The 27,495-nt window shown below is 51.9% G+C and overlaps 7 protein-coding genes across 7 annotated transcripts; 3 read left to right on the top strand and 4 right to left on the bottom strand.

Annotated features, from left to right (window-relative positions):
- The first annotated feature begins 10,050 nt into the window (after positions 1–10,050).
- BO95DRAFT_3461 (uncharacterized protein) lies at positions 10,051–11,006 on the top strand. Its single transcript, XM_025581988.1, has 2 exons — positions 10,051–10,082; positions 10,138–11,006. Exon 2 carries the CDS (start codon positions 10,285–10,287, stop codon positions 10,777–10,779), a length of 495 nt encoding a protein of 164 aa, XP_025447988.1. The 5' UTR covers positions 10,051–10,082; positions 10,138–10,284; the 3' UTR covers positions 10,780–11,006.
- A 1,891-nt stretch (positions 11,007–12,897) lies between these two features.
- Positions 12,898–14,430, bottom strand: BO95DRAFT_437638 (thioredoxin-like protein 1). Its single transcript, XM_025585322.1, has 3 exons — positions 14,273–14,430; positions 13,974–14,121; positions 12,898–13,893 (listed from the first exon to the last, which is right to left on the bottom strand). The coding sequence occupies exons 1-3, from the start codon at positions 14,349–14,351 to the stop codon at positions 13,107–13,109; spliced, it is 1,014 nt and encodes a 337-aa protein (XP_025447987.1). The 5' UTR covers positions 14,352–14,430; the 3' UTR covers positions 12,898–13,106.
- Positions 14,431–15,056: 626 nt separating this feature from the next.
- On the bottom strand, positions 15,057–15,908 carry BO95DRAFT_437637 (uncharacterized protein). The gene has a single exon (XM_025585321.1). The coding sequence runs from the start codon at positions 15,763–15,765 to the stop codon at positions 15,124–15,126; it is 642 nt and encodes a 213-aa protein (XP_025447986.1). The 5' UTR covers positions 15,766–15,908; the 3' UTR covers positions 15,057–15,123.
- Positions 15,909–16,476: 568 nt separating this feature from the next.
- Positions 16,477–17,648, bottom strand: BO95DRAFT_458219 (peroxidase; the record flags this gene model as incomplete). The annotated part of the gene is made up of 2 exons (XM_025588532.1): positions 16,477–17,223; positions 17,292–17,648. The coding sequence occupies 2 exons, from the start codon at positions 17,646–17,648 to the stop codon at positions 16,477–16,479; spliced, it is 1,104 nt and encodes a 367-aa protein (XP_025447985.1).
- Positions 17,649–19,845: 2,197 nt separating this feature from the next.
- Positions 19,846–20,834, bottom strand: BO95DRAFT_469745 (uncharacterized protein; the record flags this gene model as incomplete). Its single annotated transcript, XM_025589464.1, has 2 exons — positions 19,846–20,491; positions 20,554–20,834. The coding sequence occupies 2 exons, from the start codon at positions 20,832–20,834 to the stop codon at positions 19,846–19,848; spliced, it is 927 nt and encodes a 308-aa protein (XP_025447984.1).
- A 480-nt stretch (positions 20,835–21,314) lies between these two features.
- Positions 21,315–23,430, top strand: BO95DRAFT_402514 (Zn(II)2Cys6 transcription factor). Its single transcript, XM_025583891.1, has 4 exons — positions 21,315–21,603; positions 21,700–22,254; positions 22,306–22,449; positions 22,510–23,430. The coding sequence occupies exons 1-4, from the start codon at positions 21,544–21,546 to the stop codon at positions 23,314–23,316; spliced, it is 1,566 nt and encodes a 521-aa protein (XP_025447983.1). The 5' UTR covers positions 21,315–21,543; the 3' UTR covers positions 23,317–23,430.
- A 1,060-nt stretch (positions 23,431–24,490) lies between these two features.
- BO95DRAFT_402511 (putative GTPase activating protein for Arf) lies at positions 24,491–27,446 on the top strand. The gene is made up of 4 exons (XM_025583890.1): positions 24,491–25,015; positions 25,080–25,096; positions 25,176–25,286; positions 25,356–27,446. The coding sequence occupies exons 1-4, from the start codon at positions 24,901–24,903 to the stop codon at positions 27,144–27,146; spliced, it is 2,034 nt and encodes a 677-aa protein (XP_025447982.1). The 5' UTR covers positions 24,491–24,900; the 3' UTR covers positions 27,147–27,446.
- The last annotated feature ends 49 nt before the right edge of the window (positions 27,447–27,495 follow it).

Below are 27,495 nucleotides of genomic sequence, written 5' to 3'. Positions count from 1 at the left end.
GTAACTCTAGTTCACTTGTACTTACTGTACACTACGGCCAACTATGGAGATATGTGGCTTTCCCACTTCTTCCTCTCGGTCTCCGTTTGTCTTGTCTTGTGGCCAATTCATTATTCACGTTTTAGATAGACATCCCCATAACTACATAGTATCTCCATATAAAGTACAGACTACAACTGTCGGGGGGGCAAAGCGGGTTCCATAGTCTCTTCAATCTCTTTTGGAACTTACCCAAGTAGGAGGGAGGTCTACACATTAAGTGTCAAGAGTCCAGTCCCGTCTTCTAGTTAATACTTACCTAGTAGCTTTCCACACAGGAACAGTCCCGGGTGTAATTTATCCTGTAACTTCGCCGGTAAGGTAACAGGTAACAGGCTGAGGCCGAGCTGAAAAGCCTGTGTCGATGGTCGAAAGTCGCCACAGCAGTCCGTCCGAGACTCTCAGGCAGTATTATCGCTCCCAAAATAGCACCTCAAAAGGTTGTCTGTCGAATGGCCCCCCTTATCCTCTACCCTGCCTCTCTCACTGCCACTGCCTCTCTGCCAGTCAAGATGGACTGTCAACTCGAGGTGCTCAGGTGCTCAGCTGAGACCAACATCATCAATCACGCTGCGCGCTTACTGTCGAGACCACTTGTCCGTCAATGACAGCATTCATCGTGATGCTGATGGTGATATGTTATACATAGTACATGGATCGGATGTTCCGATACCAATGAGACCTGCATCAGCAGCATCGGATGGCCTATCTGGGCTTATCAGCGGCCTGTTTGTCCCACTGGCCTGGTGCACGAAAACCAATCAGGCCAGTCGCCCTCGCTGGAGCAAACTGAAAAGTGGTGGAGAGGGTGTGCGAGTGAGAGCCTGTTGGGCGGGGAAGGAAAACCAAAAGTGAGATTCCAATAGGCCGGTTCAGTCAGCCAAACCGGCCAGACAGGCAGTCAAAAGGGCTCAAGACAGACAGTGAGAGAGAGAGAGAGACACACACACACACACACACACACACGCACACACGCACAACACGCACACTTAGACATGGTGACTTGAGTTAGCAACCGAAGGTAATTGACTGCAAGTCTGCCAGGTGAGAAGGCAAGCGCATCGGAAGCTGCATTCGAAGCCAATAGCCTCAACCTGTGAAGGGAAGGGATTGACTCGCCGGCTAAGCTAGTCGGCCCCACTGCGCATCCCGTCCGCCATTTGGGGCATTTCATTAAAAGTACCCCAAAAAAAGACAAAAGGAAACAGAAAAGATAAGAGGAAAAAAAAAACAACGAAAAAATGACGAGAAAACGTTGTCCCATGTTCCCTCACTCTGGGAGGCCTCACGCTTACAGTAATATCAGCAAAATGACCTTCGAAGTTGGTTGGTTGGGTAGATGATGTGATGGATGTTATGATGAAGAGACCGTGGCTGCTGATTTGGGGGTTGTCTTGGTCAGTGCAGATGTTGTCCGCGGCCCCTCCCCGTTCTCTCCCACACCCCCAAACTCACGCTGGGTCGCTCTGGACTTTCCCTTTGGTCTCAGCCTCTGTGAGGGCGGAGACTGATGATTATGATTGATGGGGTTTTGGAGGAGAAGGATGATGCTGATGGCGGCGGTGGTGGTGTCGGTGGTGATGATGACGACGATCGATGATACGAACTGCCCCGGCGCAACGGCATGGATGCAGGCATGTAATTCCGGACTCAATGAGACCACTCAATTAGTACAGACATCGTATGGTCCCATGTCGATAAGCGGACATGAACGAAAAAAACGTTCGCAATCCTTTGGCCGTCCATTCTAGCGGCATTGAGACTAGCAATTTCGAGAAGCAACACTACTGTACTGTGGCATCATCTAGAGCTCTCGACACCACTGGTGAAACGGTTGCGACTAGGGCCCACCGCCTAACCTATGGCATGGTGCAAAATAAGTGCTACTAAGGTATAGTCTACCCGTCCTTACGGGTGGTACTAGTACTGCCAGTCTACTCCAGTCTCTTAAGTGTTCACTACTGACAACAAACCACCGACCGTCAGAAAAAAGACACCCGAAGTCCCGGGTGCGACACAATCGGAGCCCTGTGACATTCTAGGTAACTCATATCGTAAGCTGAGGCAAAACGTACTTGGTAGGTCGTCTACCGATCTGATACCTTTCTGGGCATTTGGAGAAGAGACACGCTGGCATGTTCTTTCCTAGGTGATTCGCATTGATGATAATCATACAATAAAATCAATGAGCAGACATAGGATGGCTCTAGATCCCGATAGCATGTCATATGCTGGATACACTACGCCGAGAATATGGTGCAGCCAGTATTGAACCCAAGAGGTTTGATTATTTCCTGAGGTGGAGGAAAACTAGGTATAGCTCCTGCGTCGTTGGGCGAAGGTTTTCCTGGGGAAAGTGTGAGGTGATGTCAAGTCAAAAGCACGAAAATCCCAGGGTACTGGCACCGTAAGAATAGGCTAACTCCAATTCTGATGTCCTAAAATTGAGAGTTTGGCCACGTAGCACATAGCCGGTTCCCAGGCGCGGTGTGCGCACTCGGATTGTCAAAGAGGTCAATCACTCACCCACTCACTCTGAGTACTTACCTTTCAAGAGAGGGAGAGAGAGAGAAAGAGAGAGAAAGACAGAAAGGGCCTTCTTGGATTAGCTCACATTTTGAGATTCGACTTGTTCAATGGCGGGTGGGATCGATCAGGTCTGGGCGGCCTACTGCAGGAACCGATGCGGAGGGGAACTGTAGCCTGCATGGCCGGAGAGGAGGAAAAGCGACACTCTCGCCGGAATTCCTTGTTATGCCAACCAACCCTTGCTTACATCGTTTATTTGTTGTCCGATAGACGGTTACACAGGGCTTAGGTACATATGAAATGCAGCTGTCAAAATAGAACCCCCGATTCTGATTTGCTTCAGAAGTCCAATCTGATCTACTTTTTCTCCCCGTGGTCGCCTTTCTGGTTTTGTTCTTGATCCATTGCACCTAGAATCCACTTTTTGGGTTCGGTCGGTCGGCGATAGGGCCGGTTGCCAATAAAGAACTTTCGGTTACTGTTGTTTGCCATCATCTGCAAGCCCCCAATCTTCTCATTTCAACTCAATAGTCGGTCTCTTGACTGCATTGGACCTGATCAATTGGGAGCGGAACTTGGCAGAGTGTTTGCTGGTGTATCATTACTCCGCGTAATTTTGTCGCATTGATCAGGCAAATAGCACATGATTCATCTACGTCGTTATTGTTATGATTTGCAGCAATCGGGTTTAGTTCGACCACGGGACTTGACTTGTCCACGTCATGGGTCAATTGGCGGACAATGACAGCCCTAGTCCAACAGCCAATCGAAACCAACTTGTCACTTTATCTTGTCTTGTCTTGTGTGTGAGTGGTGGTACCTACTCGAGTATCAGCAAAGGCAACGCAAGGGGACTCAGCCAGAGCTGTCAGAACTCAGAACGCGAAACGCAGAACACGGACCCCCTCTGCCTTCCTCCAAAGGACTATCATTAACCCGTTCAAGCACCCGGCCATGAGCATCACCGTGGCATTGCGCACCTTGACCTTTCCTTTGACCGCCACGCAGTTAGTTCGCCGCCGACTCAAGGCTGCCAGGGATTGTAGACCTGGCTGAGGTCTCTCATCCGTCCCCCCGCTCAAATACTCGTACATACATGACTCGTCAGTGTGGCCACTGTTTCAGATCTCACGGCGCAGGTACCAGGGTCCCCTTCTTCCTATCTCGTTGCGTGTCTTGGTTCTCCCATCGACAGTCACGGGAGTACTCCGTAACAGGAGTCGCAAGCATCAAGCGATGATAAAAATAAATTACCGTATCGAATGCATAACTCTGTCTCCGGTCGCAGCGATTTAGTTCACTCCATTGGTGGATCTAAAGATAGAATGGTTTGGCTGATACACGCCATGATACCAATCTACCTACGTACTCTAGTCACTACCGACACTGCGCAGAAAGACACCTTACTTGATGTGGGTGCAGCTTCCGGATTCCGGCCCAGTCCCCGGAGTGCGGTAATTTAGCATTAGCCACTGACAGCGGCGCAAAGTCGACATTATCCTCGACGATGATAAGGAAGAGGGGATGGCAAAATCCACCCTACCGCTTGACCGTCGGAAAAGGAGGTTTGGTCTTCACTGACTTATCGCTCGGTATGATTTGGAAGCATTGGGCCCTAACAGGATGGGGTCGTCGACTTTCGAGATTTCCTTGCCACGCCGACAAGTTACGACTGTTACACTACGTACTACCGGAGGTAATACGAACAACGGCCCATAGTGCACCCAGGCGACTTTACTCGTTCAGGTTAGGGAATCACTTGGCTTAATATATGCATGGAAGGTCGCTGAGCTTCGAGAAGACCGCGACAGCAGTTTTTGACAGTCCATCCGAGCAGCTAACTGTTCTAGCTCGAGAGACTACTATCGGCCAATCTCCACTGCCCACAGGGAAAAGCTCCATTCTTCTGCTCCCATCCCCATCCCGCAACTCCATCGCCCTTCTACCACTAGACTTCTGCCCGTTAAGACATCAATGGGTGCCTAGTGGTTAGTTAGTCAGGGGAGCAGCAAGTGATTAAGCAAACGCCGAAAAGGAGGAAACAACGGCAACGGCCCAGGCCGAGGAGATCATGGCTGTCTAATTTCAATATCGTCGGACCTCGCACTGAAAGCAGCCCGCCGGATGACAACCCATCTCAGATGCCAGGGATGATTTTACAGCTAAACGTCCTCCTGGCCCGTCCAGGCCCTGCGACGACGGCTGAACCCCTGTCGTTGCCACAAAGGCAAAACCAAAGGGAAAAATCAAACCCGTTGCGCCTTGGAAGACACGACGAAGCGAAGCCTCGGTAAAAAGACCCATGCGCCCTTGGTGCTTTGCGCTTGAAAAATCCAAAGACAAGAGAAAAAAAACAACAAAAGAAAGAAACACCACAGCCGAGAGCCACGAGAGCCAGTCTAACGGACGCTATAATTGAGGGACTGTCGTCATCGACTGGGGAACACCCTAGCTAGCTCGAGAGGGTCATCGTGTCAATACCTTCACATCGGGTAATCCATGGATGTTCAAATTTCAAATGAAAGCAGTGCTGTTCGCTTGGCTCTCGTTTTGTCCGTCTGTCACCACAAGAGAGAGAGATCGATCCTCTTAGCTGCTACGTACTGCTGCTGCTGCTGCTCCCCCCTCCTCCCCCCCCTTTTCTCCCTCGAGTACTTTACCTTACTCCGTACACCGGTGGATGAAAGACCCAGTTGCATCCGCATTCTGTACGCTCTACTCCACACATCTATGGGAAGAAAGCGAGCTAAATGGAAAAGAAACCCGACCGTTGTCTCGCGTTATTCGAGTTACTTCTTTTTTCAGCCTGGGACCGAAATGAGGGATGATTCGACCACTCTATGTATGTTCTGGCGTGGTCGAAATGACAATGTCTTTCAACGTCATCTACAAGGCTGATTTGTTTTCTTATTGCCGTTTTCTATTTACCCCTCTGATCGACTCATTTTACGACGTCGGCGGTGGGTTCTCCGTGGGATGACAGCCGGGGCGGTAGGGACCTAGCCCCGAGCAAGCGGCGCCACTCAGGTCCCCAAAAGCCCAGTAAAAATAAGCGACCGTGCGGGCATGTGGGAAGCAAAAAAAAAAAAGAAAGAAAGAAAGAAAATGTCAAAATTATTGTCAAGTCTCCTCCATACTCGGTACGTACCCTCATTACCTACTCGAAGAAGGCCACCTCGCTTTTCCGACGAATCATGGGACGGGAATCTGGCACTGGGACTTGAACGTCTCCGACTGTGCTATGCAGTCAAGCAGTGCGTCCCCGGCCGGGAATCGGTAAAGCTGGCAACAATCGACTTAACCTCACCGTCAAGCTCCGTGAGGCGAGCAGTGCAACAAACATGACCGAATGAGGTAATTTTCAAATAATACTATGCAGTATTGCGCCATCCGCCACAATGGGTCTTCGGAGACCGGAAGGGATGCTACGGTTATCGGCCACTCTGGCGGTCGCCATCGTCTACCCGAAGTAAGAAAGAAGAAAACCCTCAGTAACTATGTGTACAGTAGGTACTCTGTACACGGCGTACAGTATGCCTAGAATGGAGGATTTGGGGGAGGCAATAGCCAACAAAAACAAACAAACCAGTCCGGAAACCTTACCCCGTTCTTTGATCATATCGCTCCATCCCGACACTACCCAACCAATGGGTTGCGCGACAGCACTGTTGATAAGCCATTAGAAAGCAAACCCACCATGGCTTTTTTTGCGTACTGCTGTCTATTGTCGGTGGTCCCGGATGCAAGCCCACTCGACAGAAGAAAAGTGTGAACAATTGCGGATCCTATTGTTGTGGCTAAAGTTCTATGGAAGGAACATCAGGCAACGGTTTACCAAGTGGGTGGATTACTGCTGAAGAAGGAAGGAGATTAGAGGCGAGTGAGCCCTTAGTAAACTATAACTGACTATAAGTTAGTAGCAGAAATAAACGCAGAAGCCAGAAGGAACCCGATCATCACGCATGGTGCATTCATGCCGTTGGATGGACAGTTGATCATTATATATTATCAACATTGCATATCTGCGAGTATCATATCACATAGAACCAAACTGGAAGATGCTGCCTGAATTATTAGCCCGACCACTCAGGGAAGCTTTGTGAGATCGTATCAACACTGCATATTTCTTTGATAGAGTTCAGATGAACCAATAGTTCAGCGCCTAGTGTTGAGTGAGGGTTCATGCTAGATGAGATACGGGGTGTAGGTACGGTAGATTTGGGAGGAGAAAGGAGGGGGGGTTGTTGTTTCGCTGCATCAATGGTGGAGTGAGACAGTGAGATTGGAGGCAAGGGCAAACGGTAACATTACCCAGACCCAGTAGTGTTCTTTCTTTCCATTGGAAGCTTCCATGGCAGAGAGTCCCTCCGGCCAAGGAGACTAGTCCTACAGTTACATACAGACAAGCTAACTGACTATGTACAGATAGACAAGGACTAAGGAGCCTTAGAGTCGGGAATCAGCAGATCGCACACTAGCAATCCGCTCTGGAGAAAGACGAGCCAAGCCGAGAGTCGTTCTTCCCAGGAGACTAAACTCTGTAGGGAATCTGGCTGGGAAACCCGAGTCTCCGGACGAGCTGCTGTCGGGCTGTCGCGCGTGTACCTTGGGAGGTTCAAGGTTCAAGGTTGCCGGATAGCCAGATCTGAAACCGACTAACGCGTATGCCTGCCTCCAATCAGTGTCCGCCTAGACTGGGGGCGTGTCTCGGCTTCCGTCTTAGTCAGGAGAAACCCCCCCCCCCTTTCAAGATGGTAAGTATCTCCGATTTTATTTGTATTTCATTTCACCCAAACGGCAACCCCTTTGACTACTACACCAGTCTCGGTCAATTCTCCAATGAGTGCTACCTACGGAGTACGTACAGTACTGTACCAGACTATCAAAGGGGCCCCCGCTGTTGGCGTCTCCGATGCAAGTAAGCTCATTGTGAAACCGTCAGGGACACACCCACGAGGTGATAATATAGCTGAACGGGGACAAGGGTCATGATAATCCGAAATGAACCCCGGCTAATGTGATTTACCTCCTACATACTTAGTCGCGGTCCAGTGGAACGATTCTAAAGTGACTGAAGAACTTTTAGGCTTTTAGCAGCATTCTTCGAACCTTCTAACTCCTCCTCGACTCGAGACGGGCGATAATATATTTACCTTGGAAGTCGTCGATGGAGACCGGATCCATGATCTGACCATTTCATCCCTAATGAGTGGACACGGGGGGCTGGCCGGAAAACTTCCGACGCCACTGGTGATTTGCATTTCGTTGAAGTAAATCCCGCTTAGTAGGCCGATGAATATGTATTATTCATTGTTCATCATGGAAGCTTTTTTCCCTATCATGTCACGGAATTGATCACAACTGCCGCCGGACCCTGGGTCTCCCGAAGGGAATCCACAATCCAATCTAGCTATGGGCTGAAGCAACCATACCGCGCCATATATCTATCTATATGCGGCAGAAAAAAAAAGTATTTCTCACCAGCGATGTCGCGATGGGCACTGAGGCTCGTCTAGCGAAACCTGCCTGCGCCGCTTCCAAGGCAGTAGGCGAGGGGTTCCCACTGCTGGTTGAGTAATGACAATTGCATCCTTCGTACTTAGTCCGCCGCCAAGCAGCTTCCCAGTCCGGTAAGTGGGCATGGTTCCGACTGCCGGCATAAAGCTTCAGGCTAATACCGCAGCATTTTGCGGGGACAAACTATACAGGCTAGACGCGTACGAGTACCTACGGCACCTGCAGGCACACCGTCCAGTGTCCAGTGTCCAGTGTCCACTCACCCAATCACCCAAGCATGCGGCCGGAGTACTTTCCCTTGGTGCTAGCGGTACTAGCAGTGAATTGAGCTTTGGCTACCAGAGATGGCAGTGGACAGGTTTGTTTACATTTGTCCTTCCTCATCAGTGCTCGAGGGAAAAGACACTGACACACATACACACGCGCACGCACGCACAACCTTACCGTATGCTGATTCAAGCCACAAGCACACCGTTCTGGAATTAACTAGCGAAGCCTCCACATTTCCAAGCTCGTGTGGCGGCGCCCAGGTCGTGGCAGAGACGATAACGGATGCCCTCGGTCGAGCTTAAGCTTGGGCTGCGCGCCTCTTAGGGTATGGGCATGCACCATCCGAGCACTTGAAGCCAGCACTGAACGGAACACACACACACGAACGATATCTCTCCAATTCAGGGCTGGAGGATCCCAACTCCAGACCCCGACAGGCAGGCAGGGCACCTTTGAGTTCTGTTCCTGGGTGCTTGCAGGGAAGATCATGGACTAGAGCGGCCGATCGCATGAGCTGAAAACCTGGGCCAATAGGCCAACAAGCCACTGGCGCAGCACGTGCATGTCTCGACGGTCGACACTGACACTTGCACTGCACTGCACTGTCAATGGACCTGGCTCGTGGGTTAGGGCCGTGTGTGATTGACGGTGAGCATGAGCATGCAGCACGTGAATTGACTACAGGCCACTAACAGAGGCCAAAGAACTCAAAGAAGCGGCTTAGTTGTGCTCTCTGGGACTATCGGTCCGCCTCAATGGCACACATTCCGCTCTGGCGAGGGTATTGGCTGGTTTTCCCGAATCTAACCCCAGTGCGGTATGTAGAGCACTCAGCGGAGTTTTGGGCGACCCACGAATTGAGGGATTTAGCTGGGGAAAACGAGATAACGTAGGATCCATCCGCGATCTTGGTTGACCACAAGCACCAAAGGGCCCTCTTCCCGTTCGACATCTCCAAATTGTTTCTTTTTTTCTTTTTTCTTTTTCGTTTTTCCCGATTGTGGGAATGCTGAGGATTATGGCGTCATTGGGGAAACATCGGGGATTTACTGCGGAAGCTATCCGAATTTTTCGTTGCGGGCAGCCGGCAAGAAGGAAAGAGGTGAAAGCCTATCATCGCGAAGGTTAAGCACCAGACTCTAGTGCCAGCCCCAAACCCTTCGCATGGGATGAGCTTACCTTGGATCGGGTCCTCGGCTTCAGCATAACCTACCGTCTACACGGTTTGGGTTTTGAGACTCATGCTTAAAACCTTACGAAAACGTGGGAGGACAAGCAGGTAAGTGACACAGCAAGTGACACAGCTATGTCCTTACCTCGTAGGAGAGTCCATTTCTAACATGTCTGACCCTTTCCTGTAGGAAATGTCTGACCTGAGTCTATCATTATGTCTCGGAGACACGACACGATAGCAGCTGGGTCGCGACTCTCGACTTGTGGATGCGGGAGTCTTGGTGTGGCTTGAGCCCCATCCAGCGTATACGAATACTGGACACCGTTCTTCAGCCACTTCATTCCTAACGTCGCGAAGGGACACCGGAGGTGATCAGTCCTCGAAAGAGGCGGGTAACGTTCGGATGGTCTTGGGGACAGAGTCCACCACTACCCTGCGACATGCGGCCGATCAAATTCAGCCTTCACATACGGAACAAAGAGTCATGCACACTCGGAATGAGGCCATTCAAAATTTGGGTCGCTGCCAAGATTGCCAACTCCACGGACTGATAGTGCGATCTCCCCCCCCCTCCCAAAAGTACTTAGGGTTGAACTCTAATTGGATAGCACTCGCAGCATTCGCTATAGCACGCACCGACTCCACACGAGGAAGCAAACCTTGTTCAGCTGTCGCGGAATGCTACAGCCTACCGTGGTGTGCGGCAAGCTCCCGGGATTGCATGTATTATTATCCCACGGTGAGACTCTTGGTGCATGAGTCAAACACCTCGGCCACCAAGGGCAGAGTCTGGGAGCAAGCGTGGGTCGCGGGCATCTGGGAATGCTTCATGTCATGGACGGGCAACAGATCTCCAACCCGCGATTGGTTATCGGGGAAGAGGGAAGGATGATGCGCAGGGCCAAAGGATGGTCCTTCATGATCGACGCGAGCGCGTCCCCGCGGAATCGACCTCCCGGAGAAAGGAGTGGGACCTTGGATTGCTATCTGCACAATGCACAATACCTGCGCCCTGCCAGACAATAGCTCTCTGCCTTGGTGGGGGTATATCTGAGAGTGAGAGAGAGAGAGGAAAGAGCAAATCAAGGACCCCCACGTCCGACGGATACCTGTGTCTCATACTCCGACTCGTGCGGCCGGGGCAAAAATGGCATGATGGTGGATTGGTATCAGATAAGAACTCGAGATGGATGGGGGGGCAACGAGCTCCGTTCCATGGATCGCGGTGGTCCTTTTTCCCACTTCTCTAGCACAACACGAAAAAGGGAAAGCACTGGGCAAGTCCCAGAATGAACAATGCACACGCCAAAAATGGCCATTGTCATTATCTATTACGCGAGACGCTCGAAAAATAAAACCAATAGCAGAACCGCGGGTTGGTTGATCACACGGGAAGCTGGACCGGACCGATAACTAGGTACTTCGTACAATACTTACTAGGGCTTCCAGCTGCCAACTTTCTCGCTTCCTGCAAGGACCTTCTGGGCTTCAAACTGATCGGAACCATGGATCGATGTCAAGCCTCACACGTATGTACCGCTGGTTTATTTTTGTTTCTTCGGGTTCGGTTGAAATAGGCAGGCACAGACGATTTGATTGCTGGGATGGGGGCTTGCTTCTATGCGAGCCGAGCAAGCAAATGAGCAAGCGAGCGAGCGAGCGAGCCAGTAAGCCAGCCAGCGAGACGAGGCGAGGCGAGACGAACAACGAGAGAGCAAGGACGCTTTCTCTGATAGCGTTGCTTGATTATTGCTGATGTTGCATGCAACATCAATCTATTCGATAGAGAACCGCAACGAGCAGAATTTGCAGCTGCAAAGTACGTCGACAGCTGCAGGGCTTACTGGCTTAGCTGACTAGTGTGTTCCTGCACTCTGCAAGTTTGCACCACCATCGCACAGCCCCATGACCATCGAATCGGGCTGAGGAATTGCCTTCAGGCTCCTTACGAATTACGACGACTTTCAGGCCCCAAAGCAAGCCGTTTCCTTGACGAGGATGAGGACCAAAGTCCCGTCAGCGACCCTTCTGCCCCCCTCCGCCCCATGATCACTGCATTAGTCCCTTCCCAGGGCACCTTCAGAACATCCACTCGTTCCCCGGAGATCTCTCCGTCTTGGATAAGTTGATCTATAGTAGTCGCACGCCTGGGCCTCGATTATCTGACCATGGGACGGCCGGGCATGGGGCCGTCCGGGCCGAAGTCAGCGAAGGAAGCGAGGCTTGCACAAGTCCCTTTTGGCCTTCTTCACACCACATAAGCATCCTTCAGGAATCCTTCAAGGCATGGATGACAAGATATGGGGAGGGGCAAACAAGGCGTGCCTTTGGGCGCTGGTGCCAGCAGCGTTGACGCCACAGACAAAAGCACAAAAGGAAAAAAAACATAGATTGGAAGGGAAAGGAAAAAGCAAATATCGACCCCAAAAATCAGACTGAAGAAATCCTCGGGATCAAGAATCAACAAGCAAACCGGCATAGACTACCGATAAGCAAGCACACAAACACACCCCCACACACACAAAGCAACGAAAAATGAGGCAGAGAGAGAAAATTTTCGCTCGACATGAGAAAACAAAAGTAAACGAGGCAGCAAGCAAAAAGGGAAATAGGCCTCAGTGGATGGTAGTTTAGATCAAGCTCCCCTTGATCGTGGGGAGTCAGTCTCTTCCTATCATATGTTTATACATCCAATGTGTCTCATCATCAGCCCATAATAATATGATTGTGGGAGAAGAAGAGGAGGAGAAGACAGCAAAAAAAAAAAAAGAGACCCGAGCATCCCGCTCACCGCCCGAACTCACTAAGCCTCTTCCGTCATCCTCAACGACCGCGCCGGCGGCGACTTAACCGAGCCTCTCCTCCGGACTAACTCGATCCCCCGCTCCGTCCCCACTCCACCACTATAAAACCTCCTCCTCCCTGTCGGCCACCACATTCTTCCTTTTTCTTTTCTTTCTTCGTGCGGCGACGCAACTATTACATTCACCCGTGTTGCCTGGACATCATTCTTTACCGTGATGTTTTTTCCCAGGTGTCAGTTGCGTCACAGACGAACGGAATTGCACACCGGTTCTACTTTATTGGTCTTTCTGAATTTTTTCTACTAGGATGAGACCATTTGGTTTGGGATCGGACATTACAATTTCCCTCGTTTAAGCGTTTGCTTTCATTCTCTTGAAGGATGAAATGCTTCGCTTGGCGGGTTTATTGCTTGTAGATTGGGTCTTGCGTGCAAGAGACTCGTAGTCTTTGTAGCATCAGTGGGATAATTCTGGGGATTATTCTCGGCCATCGGAACACATGTCTGGGTTGTTGCAGGTAGTACATGTGATATCATTGTATAGTTGATATGCAAAGATATCTTAGATTGTATCGCCAGCTAGTATTTTGTTCGAGGGGCTGTATGTGCTGTCTGTTGTTGACATCATGCAAGTTCTATCTGCGTGCACACTCAAGCTCGCCAGCATGAACATCCCGCCAAAGAAACTCCCCGAACATATGTCAAGTACGGAGTACAGTACATGGGTGTACATATTACACACCCCGCGCTTGAGGTCTCTACTATTTACTATGACTACTCCCCGGGCTCATCGCCAATCTTCTCCAACTTGCCCATCTCCCGCTTCTCACCGGCCTCGCCGAAGATCCGGATCCGGTCCACGCGCAACTTCTCACTGTCCCCGTCGCCATCCACAAAGAAAATCACCAGCGAGGTGACGTTCTGGAACTTGACGAACCGCAGATCCACTGTAGCTGTGCCCGTGTTCGCGTCCCAACTCTGCGGCTGGATCTCCACCGCCTGCACCGGGTTGATATCGTCCGCTTCGTCGAAGCCCAAAACATGGGAGCGATTCGTATACAGCTTGATCGTCTTGGGGCGCATCGGGCGCTCGTCCTCGTCGCGTTCCTCGCCCTCGTCCTCTCCCGGTGGGAAGGATGTGATCTGCAGCGAGTGCACCTTGACGGTGGACTGGAAGGGCACGAACAGCATCAGCTGCTCATCGGTGTCACTCTCCACCCAGTCCGGCCCGCCGGCCTTCTTGCCCTTGCTGTTCAGGGCGGAGGGTTTCGGCCCCTCGAAGAGCGTCCTGGCCGTGCCGTACTCGCTGGCCCAGTTCAACAGCTCCAGTCCCTTGGGGTCGGCTTGGTCTGTGATGTCACTATAGCCCTTGGGCACGGCGCCTCCGATCCAGTATCCCCCGCTGCCGCTGCCACCGCTGCTTGAGCCTTCGCCGGATGAGGGCTCGGCTTTGTTCGCCTCCGCGGCGAGTTTACGGACGACGTCGTTGAGCTTCTTCGGGTCGGCGCCGCGGATGGTGGAGGTTGGGCGGCCGCGTTCGAAAACGATGAAGGTGGGCATTCTATTCCGCGGTATCACTGAGATTAGCTTGGGTTTCCTTCCCTTTCCGAACGGTCATGGGAGGCGGAAGGGTCATCATACGCTGTGACGCCATAGGCCTTGGCGATATCTTGCTGGTTGTCAACGTTGATCTTGGTGAATGTGATCCGGTCCTTGCGAGACAGCTGCATGGCTAGCTGCTCGTACGCGGGGGCGATGGCAGTGCATGGTCCACACCAATCTGCGTAAACTTTTGGAGCATAAGAGTAAACGAAGTTAGTAGGGTTTGTTTGTTTGTAGGGTGGTTTTGTGCAACCGGTGTGGATGTGAGACAGGTGGCAGGGGAAAACGAAGGAGGGAGGAAAGGCGGGGGAGCTGGAACACAGGGAAGGCAAGCTCACAGTCGGCTACGACAAAGGTAGACGAGCTCAGTAGAGAGGCAAATTGCTCTTTGGAGGTGATTTGCACGAGTTGTGACATCGTGGCGGTGGAGGTGAGCTGAGCTGAGAGGTGTAATCAGGATTTGAAGGAGGAAGAGGTTGGTTCGTGTTGACCGGAGCAGACTGGACGGTTCGTTCGTTCCTTCGTCTCCGCCCCGGACTATCCATCATATGTCATCAACCCGGCGGCTGCTTCTGCGACGCTTTTCGTCTCTTGGATCACCTCTTGCTCTTGAACACCAACTTCAAATAGGCGCACTCATTAGTTCATTTCTCATACACAACTAGAATTACTGATATCTACTCTTTTATAGGTAACTGAGTATGATGTGGCCATCAGGCCCATTCGATCTGCCACCAGTCTGCTCATGGCTGGGCGCTCAATCCATGAGCTTGGACACCATCGTAGTCTCTGTTGGACAGACCTCTCCGAGACAGCAGGATATCGTGCTTGCAAGCCAAGGGCTTTGAAGACGGGCGTGAGCGTGGCGAGGTCACCTCGACCTTGAGTGCTCAAACTGTATTACCAGAGCACCCACGCTCGCTTTGCGGGCCATATTCCGCAAACCACCTTATCGTATCTGAGCCTCAAACGAGACCAGAAAGCGTCTCTCCCAGGTAAGAGACAGGTTCAGGGCACATCTAGCCGTCAAACCCAGGACATATGCGGGTAACATCTCACCCTCCCGGCGCCGGGGGGGGGGGGGGGGGGGGGGGGGGTGGGGGGGGGGGGGGGGGGGCAGCAGGTCTAGAAAAAGAGCATTACCGTATGCTCACACACAAGGATTTCCACCAACATCATCATCATCACCTCAGGTTCCCTGCTTCTGCTCCTCTCCCTCTCGCTCCTGCTCATCGTCACTGCCATCATTCTCAACCGCAAACAGGACCTTTATCCACAGACTGCAACCCCGACACCCGACCACGATCTCCCCGTTCTCCGCCTCCCTCTCCAAGTCCTCTTCCGTGAGAAGAAAGCCCCTCTCATCCCCACAGCGACACCCTCTGTACCAAATATTCCCTTCGCCGCCTTCACCCTCCACGCAGCCCAGATCTTCCAAATCCACCACCTCCAACCCCGTGTGAAACAGCACCCCGTTGCCCCCGGCCTTTTCCTGCCCCGCGGCATCCCGCGCGCGATCCAGTCGCAGGGAGCGATCATACTCGGCGCGTAGAGACGGAACGGAGAGGGTCTTGTATGCCGCTGTAATTTCATCTATCGTGTAAAAAAGTCTCGTCTGCGGCGGGGAGCTGTGGGCGTTGTTCGAGGCCAGATAACCTAGAGGCGCATCCTGAGCGGGTGTGCTGGCGGCGGCAGCCTTGTCGGGGTGGTGTTTGAGTAGGGCGCGGTGGTATGCGGTTTTGAGTACTTGCTTCGAGAGGGGCGCACTCGTGAAGGAGAGGTTGAGGATCTCGTAATAGTCAAGAGGGAGAGGATTCGTGGTGAGGGTCATTGTGAATGTCTTTTCCTCCCGTTTTCAGGTTTGCTCGGAGGAAAATAGAAGGTGGGGTCGACTGGCGAGAGGGATTTCAGCTAGTGTTCACGTGAAGACAGGCTTTCCTCCCTTTCTTGCGAGGCGCGTGCAAGAGATATTCGTGTGTCAAGGGACTCGTATGTATAACGGGGATTAAATGCTTCGTCGCAAAAAGATGATGAAAAAAAGATAAGGCGGCGCGGCGAACGGGTCTTGGCCGTTCCGCATTTGCGATCTCGGCCGCCCGCCGCTGCCATCGCCGCGGCCACAACTCTCGTGACTTCTGGACATCGGTACTACTATTGTGACAAGAGCCATGCTGCTGCATCTAACATCACTCGCAATGTGGATTGCAGAATCCAGCGATTAAACTTTTAGAACACAACACTCGAAGGTAAGTCTAATTCGCCTACAGCCCGTCCCTGTAATACAACTCATCTAGTGGATAAGTCTAGTATTGATGCTCTAGCTATCTTCTACCTCTAACCCACGAGAATCGGCTGTACAATGCCTGCGTGGCAGACAAGCCGAGAACAAAGCCGCACAGAAGGGCCACGACCGTCAAAGAGCGGACCGTTGTACGCATATATCGGATATCAAAATGTCGAAACAAGTCAAGAAACGCAATGCCCCGCGAACTGATTATGCCAAAAAGAAACCCAAACATTATTCACACATCGTGCACCTGATCTATGCCTCGAAAGTCTTGAAGACGTAGCGGTCCTCGGCCTTGCTGGTGAAGGGAACACCCAGCTCGAGAAGCTTGACGTACACGTCGGTGAACTCCTTGAAGAAGACATCGTTGTCCTTGGCGTAACGCTCGACGTGCTTGCGGAACTCCTTGTCCTTGATCATGGCAAGGTCGGTGGGGAGCATCATCAGGGTCTTGGTGGTCTTGTCGGTGAACTGAACGGGGCCGTTCCACTTCCGCTGCTGCCACTTCTCGTCGAGCAGGAGCTTGAAGAAGTCGTTGGTGAAGACAGTGGGGCTGAAGTCCCAGGGACCGTCGAAGCCGGAGCGGTCGGTGTGAGCGCGACCCAGGGCGTGGGCACCGATCAGGGCCACGATCTCCTGGTCGTTGAAGCCCATGCGGTAGAAGATGTCACGGACGTGTCTCTGGTCCTTGGAGGCGTCGGGGAGACGGCCGTCGGGAGTGCAGGCGGCGACGTCCCGGTCCTGACGGCCGGGTCTCCAGGGGATGGCAGGGCCACCGCACTCCTGGATGGCGGCAGAACCGGCCAGGGTCCACAGGTCAGAGTAGGTGATCCAGGGGAACTGCTGCTTGATGGGCTCGAGGAAGTCTCTGGCGTGCTTCAGGCCGGCGTTGGCACCGTGATCGGATTCGGGAGCGAACCGCATGGTAGCACCGTTGCTACCACCGGTGCCGGTCTCCTTGTCATAGGTGCCACTTGCGTGCCAGGCCAGGCGGACAAGGACCTATCAGCATTGCGAGGTTAGTGTCGTGTCGAAACGAGACTCTTCAATATTGGTTTGTCAAGACTTACGGGGCCGTAGCTGCCATCATCATAGTCGGTTTCGTCCACCAGCTTCTTGGCAATCGCATCGTACACCTTCTGGTAGTCCGCCTGGGTGGGGACGAAGGCCTTGGAGCTCACGGAAGAATCGCCGCTCTGGAAAAAGAAGAAAGCACCAGCGGCGCCAGCAGCAGCAACACCAGCCCACAGAAGGCCGTTAGAGGATTTGCTGGAGCCAGCCTCGGAGGCGTAGCCGCGGCGAGAAGCGGTGCGGAAACCCTGGGAGGGAAGAGCATGACGAGCGCTGCGAGCAGCGGGTCTGAAAGCCGAGGTGGCAGGGGTCGAACGAAGGAAGGCCCGAGAGGCCGAGCGAGCAGCAGAGGCCATTGTGTGAGAAAGAGGTGTGAAACGGAGAGAGATTATGTTGGGATGGGTAGGACGAAAGGGTACACACAGTACTCTTGGGGTGAATCGACTACTGAAGGAGGGTGAGACGAGAAGACGGAGGAAGAGGAGAGAAGGGAAGAAGAGGTGACAGGTACGAGAAGAAAGAGGAGAAAGGACGAAGACAGGGATACTAATAAGTCTACCAGGCTGCGAATCACTTCCATCGGTTTTGCCCGCGACTCCTCCAATAATCCCTGAGGGCACCAATGACAAGGGCGAATTAGGGCGAGCTCTAGCCCCAATCTTTTGAGTAAGCAATAGCCAGCCTTTTGGCTTTCTGTCTCTCTCCGCATTTCCTGCACTTTCTTCTGGAAGACCTGAGTTTTGCCGTGGGTTTGTCGGATGGATGATTGCCGCGGCTGTTGGAGATTACGGGTCGTGGCAACCCCCAGGGGCTCGATCCATGGCTCTTCCCAGGGCTCTTTTCCTGCCCTGGAAAAGTTGCTTGCTCTCTTCAATGGATTCCATCCTGAAGCTTTCCGTGACAATTAACTATCCAGCGCAATGGCGTTGTCAACCTGGGGAGGGGTAGTCTAACCCTTGTCTGTCTTCTCGCGTCGGCGGGATGGGATGGATGATAGATTCGATGCGACAATCCGAACGGGGACAGATCCAATCATAAATGTCGAAGCGGGTCCGGTGCGTTCCGATTATAAACTTGCGACTTCTCTTTGGTTCTTTTGTTCATTCTCGGCTCCACCATTTTTCTCCCTCCACTTCCTCCGTCTTACCAAATCGTGCCTGTCCAGAACTCCAGACTTGTCGCTATTACTCATCATCGGCATCTAACTTTGTACTGTCTCAATTTTGGCATTTCGGTCTTACAAACCATATCGAACTTTGTGTAGAGCCGAAGAAGGTCCTTTCGAAGCCATCGGATGCTTAGTGGGTGACCTTAAAGGTAGAATTTGCCGGACGATTAGAGGCAGGGTTGCGTGACTGCTGCATTTGCGCACACCTCACACCTCATGGTAAGACGATGGCGAAATTCGGAATCGAGTTCCCTTTAATCTTATTTCTGCAGAAGAAGAGGGCGGTGATCAGCCCTAATAATGCTGTGCTCCCGATTGTCGATGAGGGTTTCAAGTGCCATTCATCGACTGAGTTGAGCACCGCAACCAGAACATCCTCAAGATGTAAATTCCAATGCGACAGCACAGCGTACCATGACCGATGCACATATGAATGCAGTAGTCCTCTCTCTGGTCGGGGCTGAGGTCAACGCCACCAGCAACATGCAGCAACGTGCCGAACTACAATCCAAAAATCTACAAGATAGAATGTCCGTCGTAAAAATAGTCCTGCCGTTCGATCAAAGCGAACACCAGGGTGGAGTAGACGCAGCTCTGCTAAAAACTGTTTGGTTTTGATCTTCCACTGAACGAACTAAAAAAAAAAGTATGCCTCTTTGCCATTGATTAGGCTAGACGCGCACTGTGTGGGTTTGTGTGTTCGTGTTGTCTCTGCTTTGGCTACGAGTTGGCAACAAAAAAGATGCCGGAGGCCCCCCAACTGCCAACATTATGCAAATTGGGAGACGAGGTCCATCCGATGCGATTGTTCAGATTGAATAATCGTAGCAATGTGAATGGGTTTGTCCTTGTGAGACTGAGCCATGGCTGGCTGTCGATGTGACAGATTGCCCAAGTGGCCGGCCGAGTGTTGATGGGAGAGAAAATTGAAGGGGAAAACGAAAAAAAGTCAGACGGCTACGGTCACATGAGAATATATGTTTCGCTTAATGTGGTCATGTGATGCGCTAGTCCCCGGTGGGTAGAATGTTTGTCCGTGCGGGTACCCAGCTCGAGATTGGTGATTTAGAGGGGGTACCTAACAGTACATTAACTCAGAAAAAGCCTTGGAAAAGATCTTGGTCGTCGCGATTACTACATTATACGCATGTAATCTATCTTCAACGCCTATCTATTCTCTCTGGTGATTTTCGTTGGAACCTCGTGTTCAAGAAAGATGCAATGGGTGTCAAGTTCCTGTAACATATATTGTATAGAACATCATAGTCGCTGGGACAGAATACATTAAACGCCGGCGAAGAACTAATCCCAACAGTGTACAAAGAAGCATCATGCCTTCCACAAGCAATTACCAAGCCAGACGTCCCTCAGGCTCAAGTCTGGTTTCACTTCTGGCGTCGGTAGTTGATCTCATCGACTGCCAGCCCAACGAGCTGCGTAATAGGTCCACCCCGTCGCTTCTTGTATCTGCGCTCCGGCCTCGCGCTCTCGTACTCCATACTCGACATGTCTGGTTCTGACTGTGCCTGCGACTCGAGCATCGGCGCATCCTGGGCGTTGGCCTGGAAGGGCTCGAAGGCGGGCCGAACAGACAACGTCAGTCCGATCCCCAGACACACGAAGACGATCACAATTTCCTCCAGGACCGACATGCACAGCTGGATGGTGACGTTTCCGGAGAGCGAGCTGAACTCTGGCTTCTGGGCAAAGGCCGACAGCAAAGAGTATAGGATGCGCACGAAGAGCAAGGGGATCGAGATGCCGACGGCCAGGAGCAGGCGATGCTCGCCTTCCTCGATCCACTGATAGCGGAGAGAGGTGAGGAGCAGCAGGATGCAGAGGCCGACCCATGCGATGAGGTACAGTACCAAGCCGGCTTTGGTCTTGGAGTTGTACAGTCCTGCCGTCGGGCTGGTGCTTTTCGTTTGGCCCACGATGCCCAGGATCATGCCTACGATGGTGATCAGGCCGGTCACCTTGAAGAGGAGGGGGTGTAGAGCGTGGCCGGATTTCCGTTGGATCGAGTCGTTACTGGATTGAAACACGGGATATTAGTAAGGATGATTATTGAGAACCTGCTGGAGTATACCTACGCTCGAGACAACAGGCCAATGCAGGCCCATGTTAAAGGCGAGACTCCGATGGATGTGCAGACTGCCCATGCCACATAGAGATCGACTGATGTAGGATCGTTGATGGTGGCTAGGTAGCAGCAGGAGCCGATGGTTCGAGCTAACGAGAATATCACGAAGAATATCCAACCCGAGCTTCGTGTGAAACCGTGGCGAAAGGCCATCCATAGTGCCGTGAATAAGGTGGGGATGTATACTATTAATTCGAGGATGGAGATTCCATGGCGATAGTCGATAGCCATGATTGCAGTAGTCGGCTGAGCAAGACTTGTCAAGAGAGTATTGGGAGGAATGGCGAACAGAAAGTTCGAAGCTTCATATCAAAGTCAACGAAGGGGAGAAGCTCGCTATTTAATCCCCTCAACTCGGACTATCTCCAGTCTCCATGACGAAGAATTTTAGCCTGAGAACCACAAGGCTGTGCAGATACCATGATATTGCGAGTCTCCATCAGGATCGCCGGGCAGTGTTTGCGACCCTCATAGGCACTCAACCTACGGTTCCAAGCAATATGTTGAAGTGAAGAATACCGCATCCTTTCAGGGCGGAATTGTTTGAAGGGACAGATTGGGCCAATGAATAGGCCGGGCGACTGGGAGGTGCTCGCTCTGCATACCTAAAGCGGGTTAGTGGTAGAGAGCCTGAGGCTTGACTTGACCAAGCCGCAAACCTGGACCGACTGTCGAACTCCACCCGGGCTCGGGTCTCACTTACTCTTACTTGTTCCAACCTGGCTGCCAAATGTCAGCACTATGAGGAAGACTGACTTCTGACAGTTTAGTCTTCTTTCATGCAACGATAATTATTGCAGGCTTCCATGGCCTCTTGGAACGTTTCAAGCGTTTCCGCTCAGAATTATGAACGGCTGGTGCTCTTCGGTTAGCCCGTATCCTGCAGGAAGTCTCCTACCAGTTTACAGTACACTCCGAGTTCGTCGAACTCCGGCTAGCCATGGTATACCGTGGTAAACCGAGTGGAGGGTGCGACACCTGCCGCGCGAGAAAAGTTAAGGTATGTTCTTGCGGTCAAGGCTGAGCAAGCAATCTCTGTCGTTGTTGGAAACTAGTTTCGGCCCCCACGACTACCGACGCTGATCATGAAGCTTAGTGCGATGAAACCAGACCCGTCTGTCTACGCTGCACCAAAGCTAGGCGTACCTGCGCTGGTTATCGGGATCAACTTTCACTGTGGTTTCAAGACGAAAGCGACGCCACCGTGCAGAAAGTAAAGGCATTGGACAAGTCGGGCTCGAACGACTCGGCCCCACCAACAACGGCCGCTGTAGCGATACGACAGGCGGCTGCCCAAGTATATCGCCTCCAGCACTTGACCTTCTCAATCCCCGTCTTCGATTTTGCGCTGGACCACATCTTCCAAGCCACCTGCCTGTTTCTAAAGTCATATTCATGGCTCAATGTCTCATGCCTTGTAGAACAGTCTCAGACGCATGCCCTCTCTATTGGCGAAAAAGCCATGATGACGGGCATTGCGTCGGTGGGTCTTGCTAATCTCGCGAATCTTCATAATTCACGTCCCTTTCGAATCTCTTCAAGAAGCGAGTATACCACTGCTTTGCAGTTAACAAATGCCGCTCTTTGTGATCCAGTAGCGGTCAAAGAAGACACCACGCTCACTGCGGTGGCTTGTCTCTCGTTGTATGAAGTGAGTTCTTTGTGATTTTCCCAGAACGAAACCGCTGACTTGATTTGCAAGATTATCTGCTGCGACAAGGAATCATCTCTGCTATCTTGGTATGAACATGCACGAGGCATCGCGGCCCTGCTCGAACTTCGTGGAGAGGAACAGCTCCATCGTGAAACCGGTCTGCAAATGTTCCAAGTCCTGAGAAATGAAGTGGTTAGCTCCTGGATCCGTCCAAGCCAAGTTACGGATTGCATATGTCTGACTTTCTCATAGCTTATTGGTTGCCTGCAAAAGCGAACACGAATGCCTCCTACACTCATCAGGACTCCATATCGGCCAAATTCCACTGCTCAGAGTTATTGTGCAGATAGGCTGGTGGAGATTGCCGCCGGTCTATGCGAGCTTCAAGTTCAAATGAGCGAGGAAGCAGTCACTGACAGCGTCAGAATACTTACGCTCGCCATGAAGCTTGAATCTAAATTAGAGAATTTCAGCAAGGAACTCTCTGCTGAACTGCCCTACTCAGTAAGTCTGCGAAGCAATTCCCAGGCCTCACGAGAGGAGGCGGTAAAAGCGGTCAGCCATTACAATGGTAATTACCATGTATACCAGTCCATGTGGACGTGCAATACTTGGAACAACTACCGATACATCCGGATCCTCGTCAATAGCTTGATTTTGGCACAGTTACGACAATTGATGTTTCAATCCGAGCGCAGCTCAGTTACTCCGGGCATAAAGAGTCTTTGTCGCGATGTCCGCGCTCTTTTAAGGCAACTAGCGATGGATGTCTGCTGCGCGGTTCCGTACAAATTTGGCCTTGCTCAGGAAGCCGAGAGACAAACACTGGATCCATTGGTAGCTAAAGCCGGCACTGGGTTCACTCTGCTTTTGCCCCTCTATCTTGCTTCGCTAGTCGATGGAGTGTCGAGCCCTGTCCATGCTTGGGCCATGAGGTGCCTTGGTATTATCGGGCACAAGATGGGAATACGGACAGCTGTGTTTCTTGTGGATGTGCTCGAGAGAGAGCAAGGTTGGACGGCCTGGATCGACTTGATAGATGGTGAAGGGGATAAATAGATGTACATAATGGAAGGACTACAGTGCCTAAGGCATCACAAGACAGCGGAGACTCGGAAACTCGTTCACGTGACGCACTATTTTGTATCATTTATAACAGTTTTCTTCCGCGCGGCAAGAGGAAACTTTTTTTCTTTTTCTTCTTTACACTTATCATACCTCACGAACGCATAATCAACCTACACTCCTATCCTCCATAGGATGGCAGGTCATATTGGCGTACCAGAATGACGTTTCCAACACCGGGCAAATGTCTTGCTATGGCTTCATCACCGTGCTGGGTTTCTTCGGGAGCCTCGAGTGCGATGGTGATGAAGTCAACTGCTGCTCATACATGCCGACGCAAGATCGTTTCTTAATTGTGTAGACGGAGAAAGAGATCTCTCTTCCTGTATTGTAGTTGTGGTCACACACGCTCATGCCGAAGACCGTTGCAGCGATCCAGAGAGTGTCACTTGTGATGCTTCTCGTAAGCGCGGATCAAGCAACCAGGTTACCGAGCCCGTGGATTGGTCTTCAGGGATCACTCGACTAGGTTTCGCGGGCGCAGTTTGTTGATCATCAGAACTTGGCTCAAGTCCTGAACGTGGGTTTCAGTGATTGACGAACGCGTCCGACTCCAGACCCGAAACTATCTTTTTTGAGCTTGAGTGAAAAGGAGTCTGTCCTTTGCCCAGACCGCGCATGGAAATAAAGTGAACCAAGTGCCTGCAATATATTAGCGACATAAATTGGGGGAATAATGCCAATGGCGCTGAAAATAGAACGATTGTGGCCCGTTCTTTGGAAAAACTGGGTCTATTGTCCAGTTGGGGGCTGCTTGCCCCTGACTTGACAATGGAGCAAGAGAAACAAGCAGCAAGCATTGCATGGATGGATGGATGGATGGATGGATGGATGCATCGGCGGGCGCCGTCTTGAAGTCCGGATGCAGGACCGAACGAGGCTGGCTGCTTATGAAACCTCGAGTAGTTGCAGTCTAGATGCTTTTCAATCAGTCTGTCAGTCTGTCAGTCATCATTGAATTGGTTTTAAGTGACTACCGTAATCTGCATTGATGATTACGGAAGAGTGGTTAACATTAACTAGTTAGTTAGTAGTTAGTAGTAGAGAGGAGAGACAAGAGCACGACTTCGAGGAAATGGAATCCACCATCCCAACTTTCCTCCCCACATCTTCATTCATTCATTATTCATCCCTGGCCACTTTCTCCCTCCGTCGGCTCTCTCCTCTCACCTCATCTTTACTCAGTCTATTACCTCCCCTCCCCCCACCTCTTCTATCTTTTTTTGCTATCCTATTATCTTTTCTCTCCTCTCAATTCATACGGCTCTTCTTCGGCTTATGTCCTGGATGTTGATTGTGTAAATATGCTTGATCTCGCCGCCTGAGTGTCTTCTTCTTCTTCCCCCGAATTCCCCGTTCCGGAAGCTCGGCTCGTGCATTCACCTGAGACTTTTATCTCTACGGAATACCCCTGCAAGTTTACGACCACAAACTCTTTTATTCTTCGCTCTCAGATACTTGGAGCCCGTCAATCTACTTGCACAATATAGTTCGTTGCCTTTTGGGCATCGTGCGACCATGGTGGGAGGCATTAGCAAGCGGCAGCAATACCGCAATGAGCGGGCATTGCAGGATCTCATCCGGTCGGTTCCTGGCAACGATCGATGCGCTGATTGCCAGGCTATGAATCCTGGTGAGCATCAAGACCTGCAAACGTCCCGTCACAATGTGATGCTAATAAATCTTGTGAAATCCAGGCTGGGCTAGTTGGAACGTACGTACCACGACCGATCTATGCACGGATTCGAGCCCCCCCGATTAAGGACTTGGTATATTGACTAGATCGGCTACAGATAGGCATCTTTCTTTGTATGCGATGCGCGGCCCTACATCGGAAGCTTGGCACGCATATTTCCAAGGTCAAGTCTTTGAGCATGGACTCGTGGACGGACGACCAAGTCGATGTGAGTGAGAGCTACCCCACCAGCCCAAGTTGTCCTGGTCTGACTCGTGATGGATTTGGTGGATGCTAGAATATGAAATCGCACGGCAACAACATCATGAACAAAATATTCAATCCTAAGAACGTGAAGCCACCCGTCCCGACCGACGTCGATGAGTCCGACTCGTGCATGGAGCGATTCATCCGGCAGAAGTACCAGCATCGGTCTCTAGACGAGAACAAACAGAAGCCTCCGAGTCGTCATGACTCGGGGTATGATAGGTCTCCGGAGGGGTCGCCGCCTCCCTTGCCTCCCAAGCCCGCCAGGCCGTTTGGCTTCGGCCTTCGTTCGGCCTCATCCGCAACGAATCTCAACCGCATCTCCAACCGCAGCGCCTCCTCTCAATCGGACAGATTCGATTCACCTTCGCCGGCGCTAGGTGCAAGGAAGGCTTCGGGGGATCCGTCGTTCGACTCGAAACTGGCTACCCTGAGGGATATGGGGTTCACAAATGAGCGTCGGAATGCCATTGCTCTCCGCGAATTGAATGGGAACCTTGATAAGACCATTGAGACGTTGATGAGGCTGGGAGAGGGCAACGGTTCTGTGGTGCGACCACCTGCTTCTGCTTCTGCTTCTACTCCTAGCGTCGATTCCTCCAAATTCGGCAATCCCTTTGATCAATTAGACTCAAGGCCAGCAGCGCAGCCCAGCAGCAACTTCAACCCTTTCGATGCACAGCCGCAACCGCAACCACTACAGCAGCAGCAACAGCAACAGTTGCCTCAGTCGGCCTCTATGCAGCCGCTTGAGCAGTCGTTTCAGGGCCTGCAGGTCGCCCAGCCCTTGTTTCCGCACTCTACTGGAGGCTACCCGTACAGACAGTCCTCACTTCCTCAGCCTCTTTATCAGCAGGCGCCACCCGCAGCTTCTACCCTGAACCAAGGTGGATATGTCGCATCCCCACAGATATTGGACGGTAACCACAACCCCTTCTTCCAAACCGGAGCTCAGCCGCAGGCCAGCCTGACCACTTCGGGTGCAGGCCCCAACCCCAACATGGGATCAAGCAACCCCTTCTTCGGACAGGCTCCATCACAACAACCATCCATGCAGGCGCAAAACCAGGCGTCAGCCGGTCCATTTGGACCTCCGCGACATGCGAACACCATGCCTATCATGTCTGCGACGTCGCCATTTGGCCAGCCTTCGCCATTCCAGCAGCAGCAGCAACAGCAACAGCCGCAGCCGCAGCCGCAAGCGCAGCCCCAGCTCCAAGTGCCGCCCACGCAACTAGGGCAAACCTCCATGAATCCGTACCAGATGATGAATGCGCCGCCCACGCCGCAAAGTGCAGGATATCCCGCTCCAGCGCAGTACGGGTACCAGATGCCTGCCCAGCATCTGTATCCGCAGCACACAGCCCGTGTCGACAAGAACAGCATTCTTGCACTGTATAACCTCTCTCCCCAACCCCCTACGATCCCCGAACACCCCCAAACCCAACAGCCCTCCGCGGCCGTCAACCCAGCCCAATCAGTCCCGATGAACCCGCCACAACCGTCCCACTATCAACAACCCGCACCTACCTTCCAACAGCCCGGCGCCACCGATCCCCAAGCGACAGGGACACGGAACCCCTTCTTCACCACCGCCCCAGCCGCCGCTCCAGTAGCCCCTGCTGCACCGTACCAAATGGCTACTATGCCCCAAGCTGCTCCACAGCCCACGGCAGGTTTCGCAATGAACAACCGCCCCGCGACGTCAGCAGGCGGGTTTCCTCGCGGTCATATGAGCCAGCAAAGTGTGGACATCAATGGCCTCCAGAGTGGCCGCCACAGCCCGGACGCGTTCGCCAGCCTGAGTGCACGCTACGGCTAGACATCTCGATTCCGCTTCAGCCTTTCATGTGTTCTTTGCGGTTTTTATTTCCTATCTTTTCTTGAGCGTATATATTAAATCTCTTCTTTGCCCTAGTCTGGGGATTTTTTTCTTTCTTTTTATTTTCTCTTTCTTTTGGATGTGTGTGCCTGTGTTGCATCATCCATGGCGTTTTTGAGGCGATATATAGTAACTGTATGATGACGCTGTCGTTGACAGAGCGGTATATACTTTTTCTTTTTTTCTTTCTACAAAATCGGTCAAATTGTTACATAGAGTTGAAATGGACCAATAAAAAGCTCAATGTCGGAGTTTGGTTGCTCCGGGCTGGAATTGCAATGTCTGTGAC

This window comes from Aspergillus brunneoviolaceus (genome assembly GCF_003184695.1).
Source record: "Aspergillus brunneoviolaceus CBS 621.78 unplaced genomic scaffold BO95scaffold_1, whole genome shotgun sequence".
Lineage (NCBI taxonomy): Eukaryota > Fungi > Ascomycota > Eurotiomycetes > Eurotiales > Aspergillaceae > Aspergillus > Aspergillus brunneoviolaceus.
Note: the sequence above shows the minus strand (reverse complement) of the source record. Positions and strands in the feature narration are given on the sequence as shown.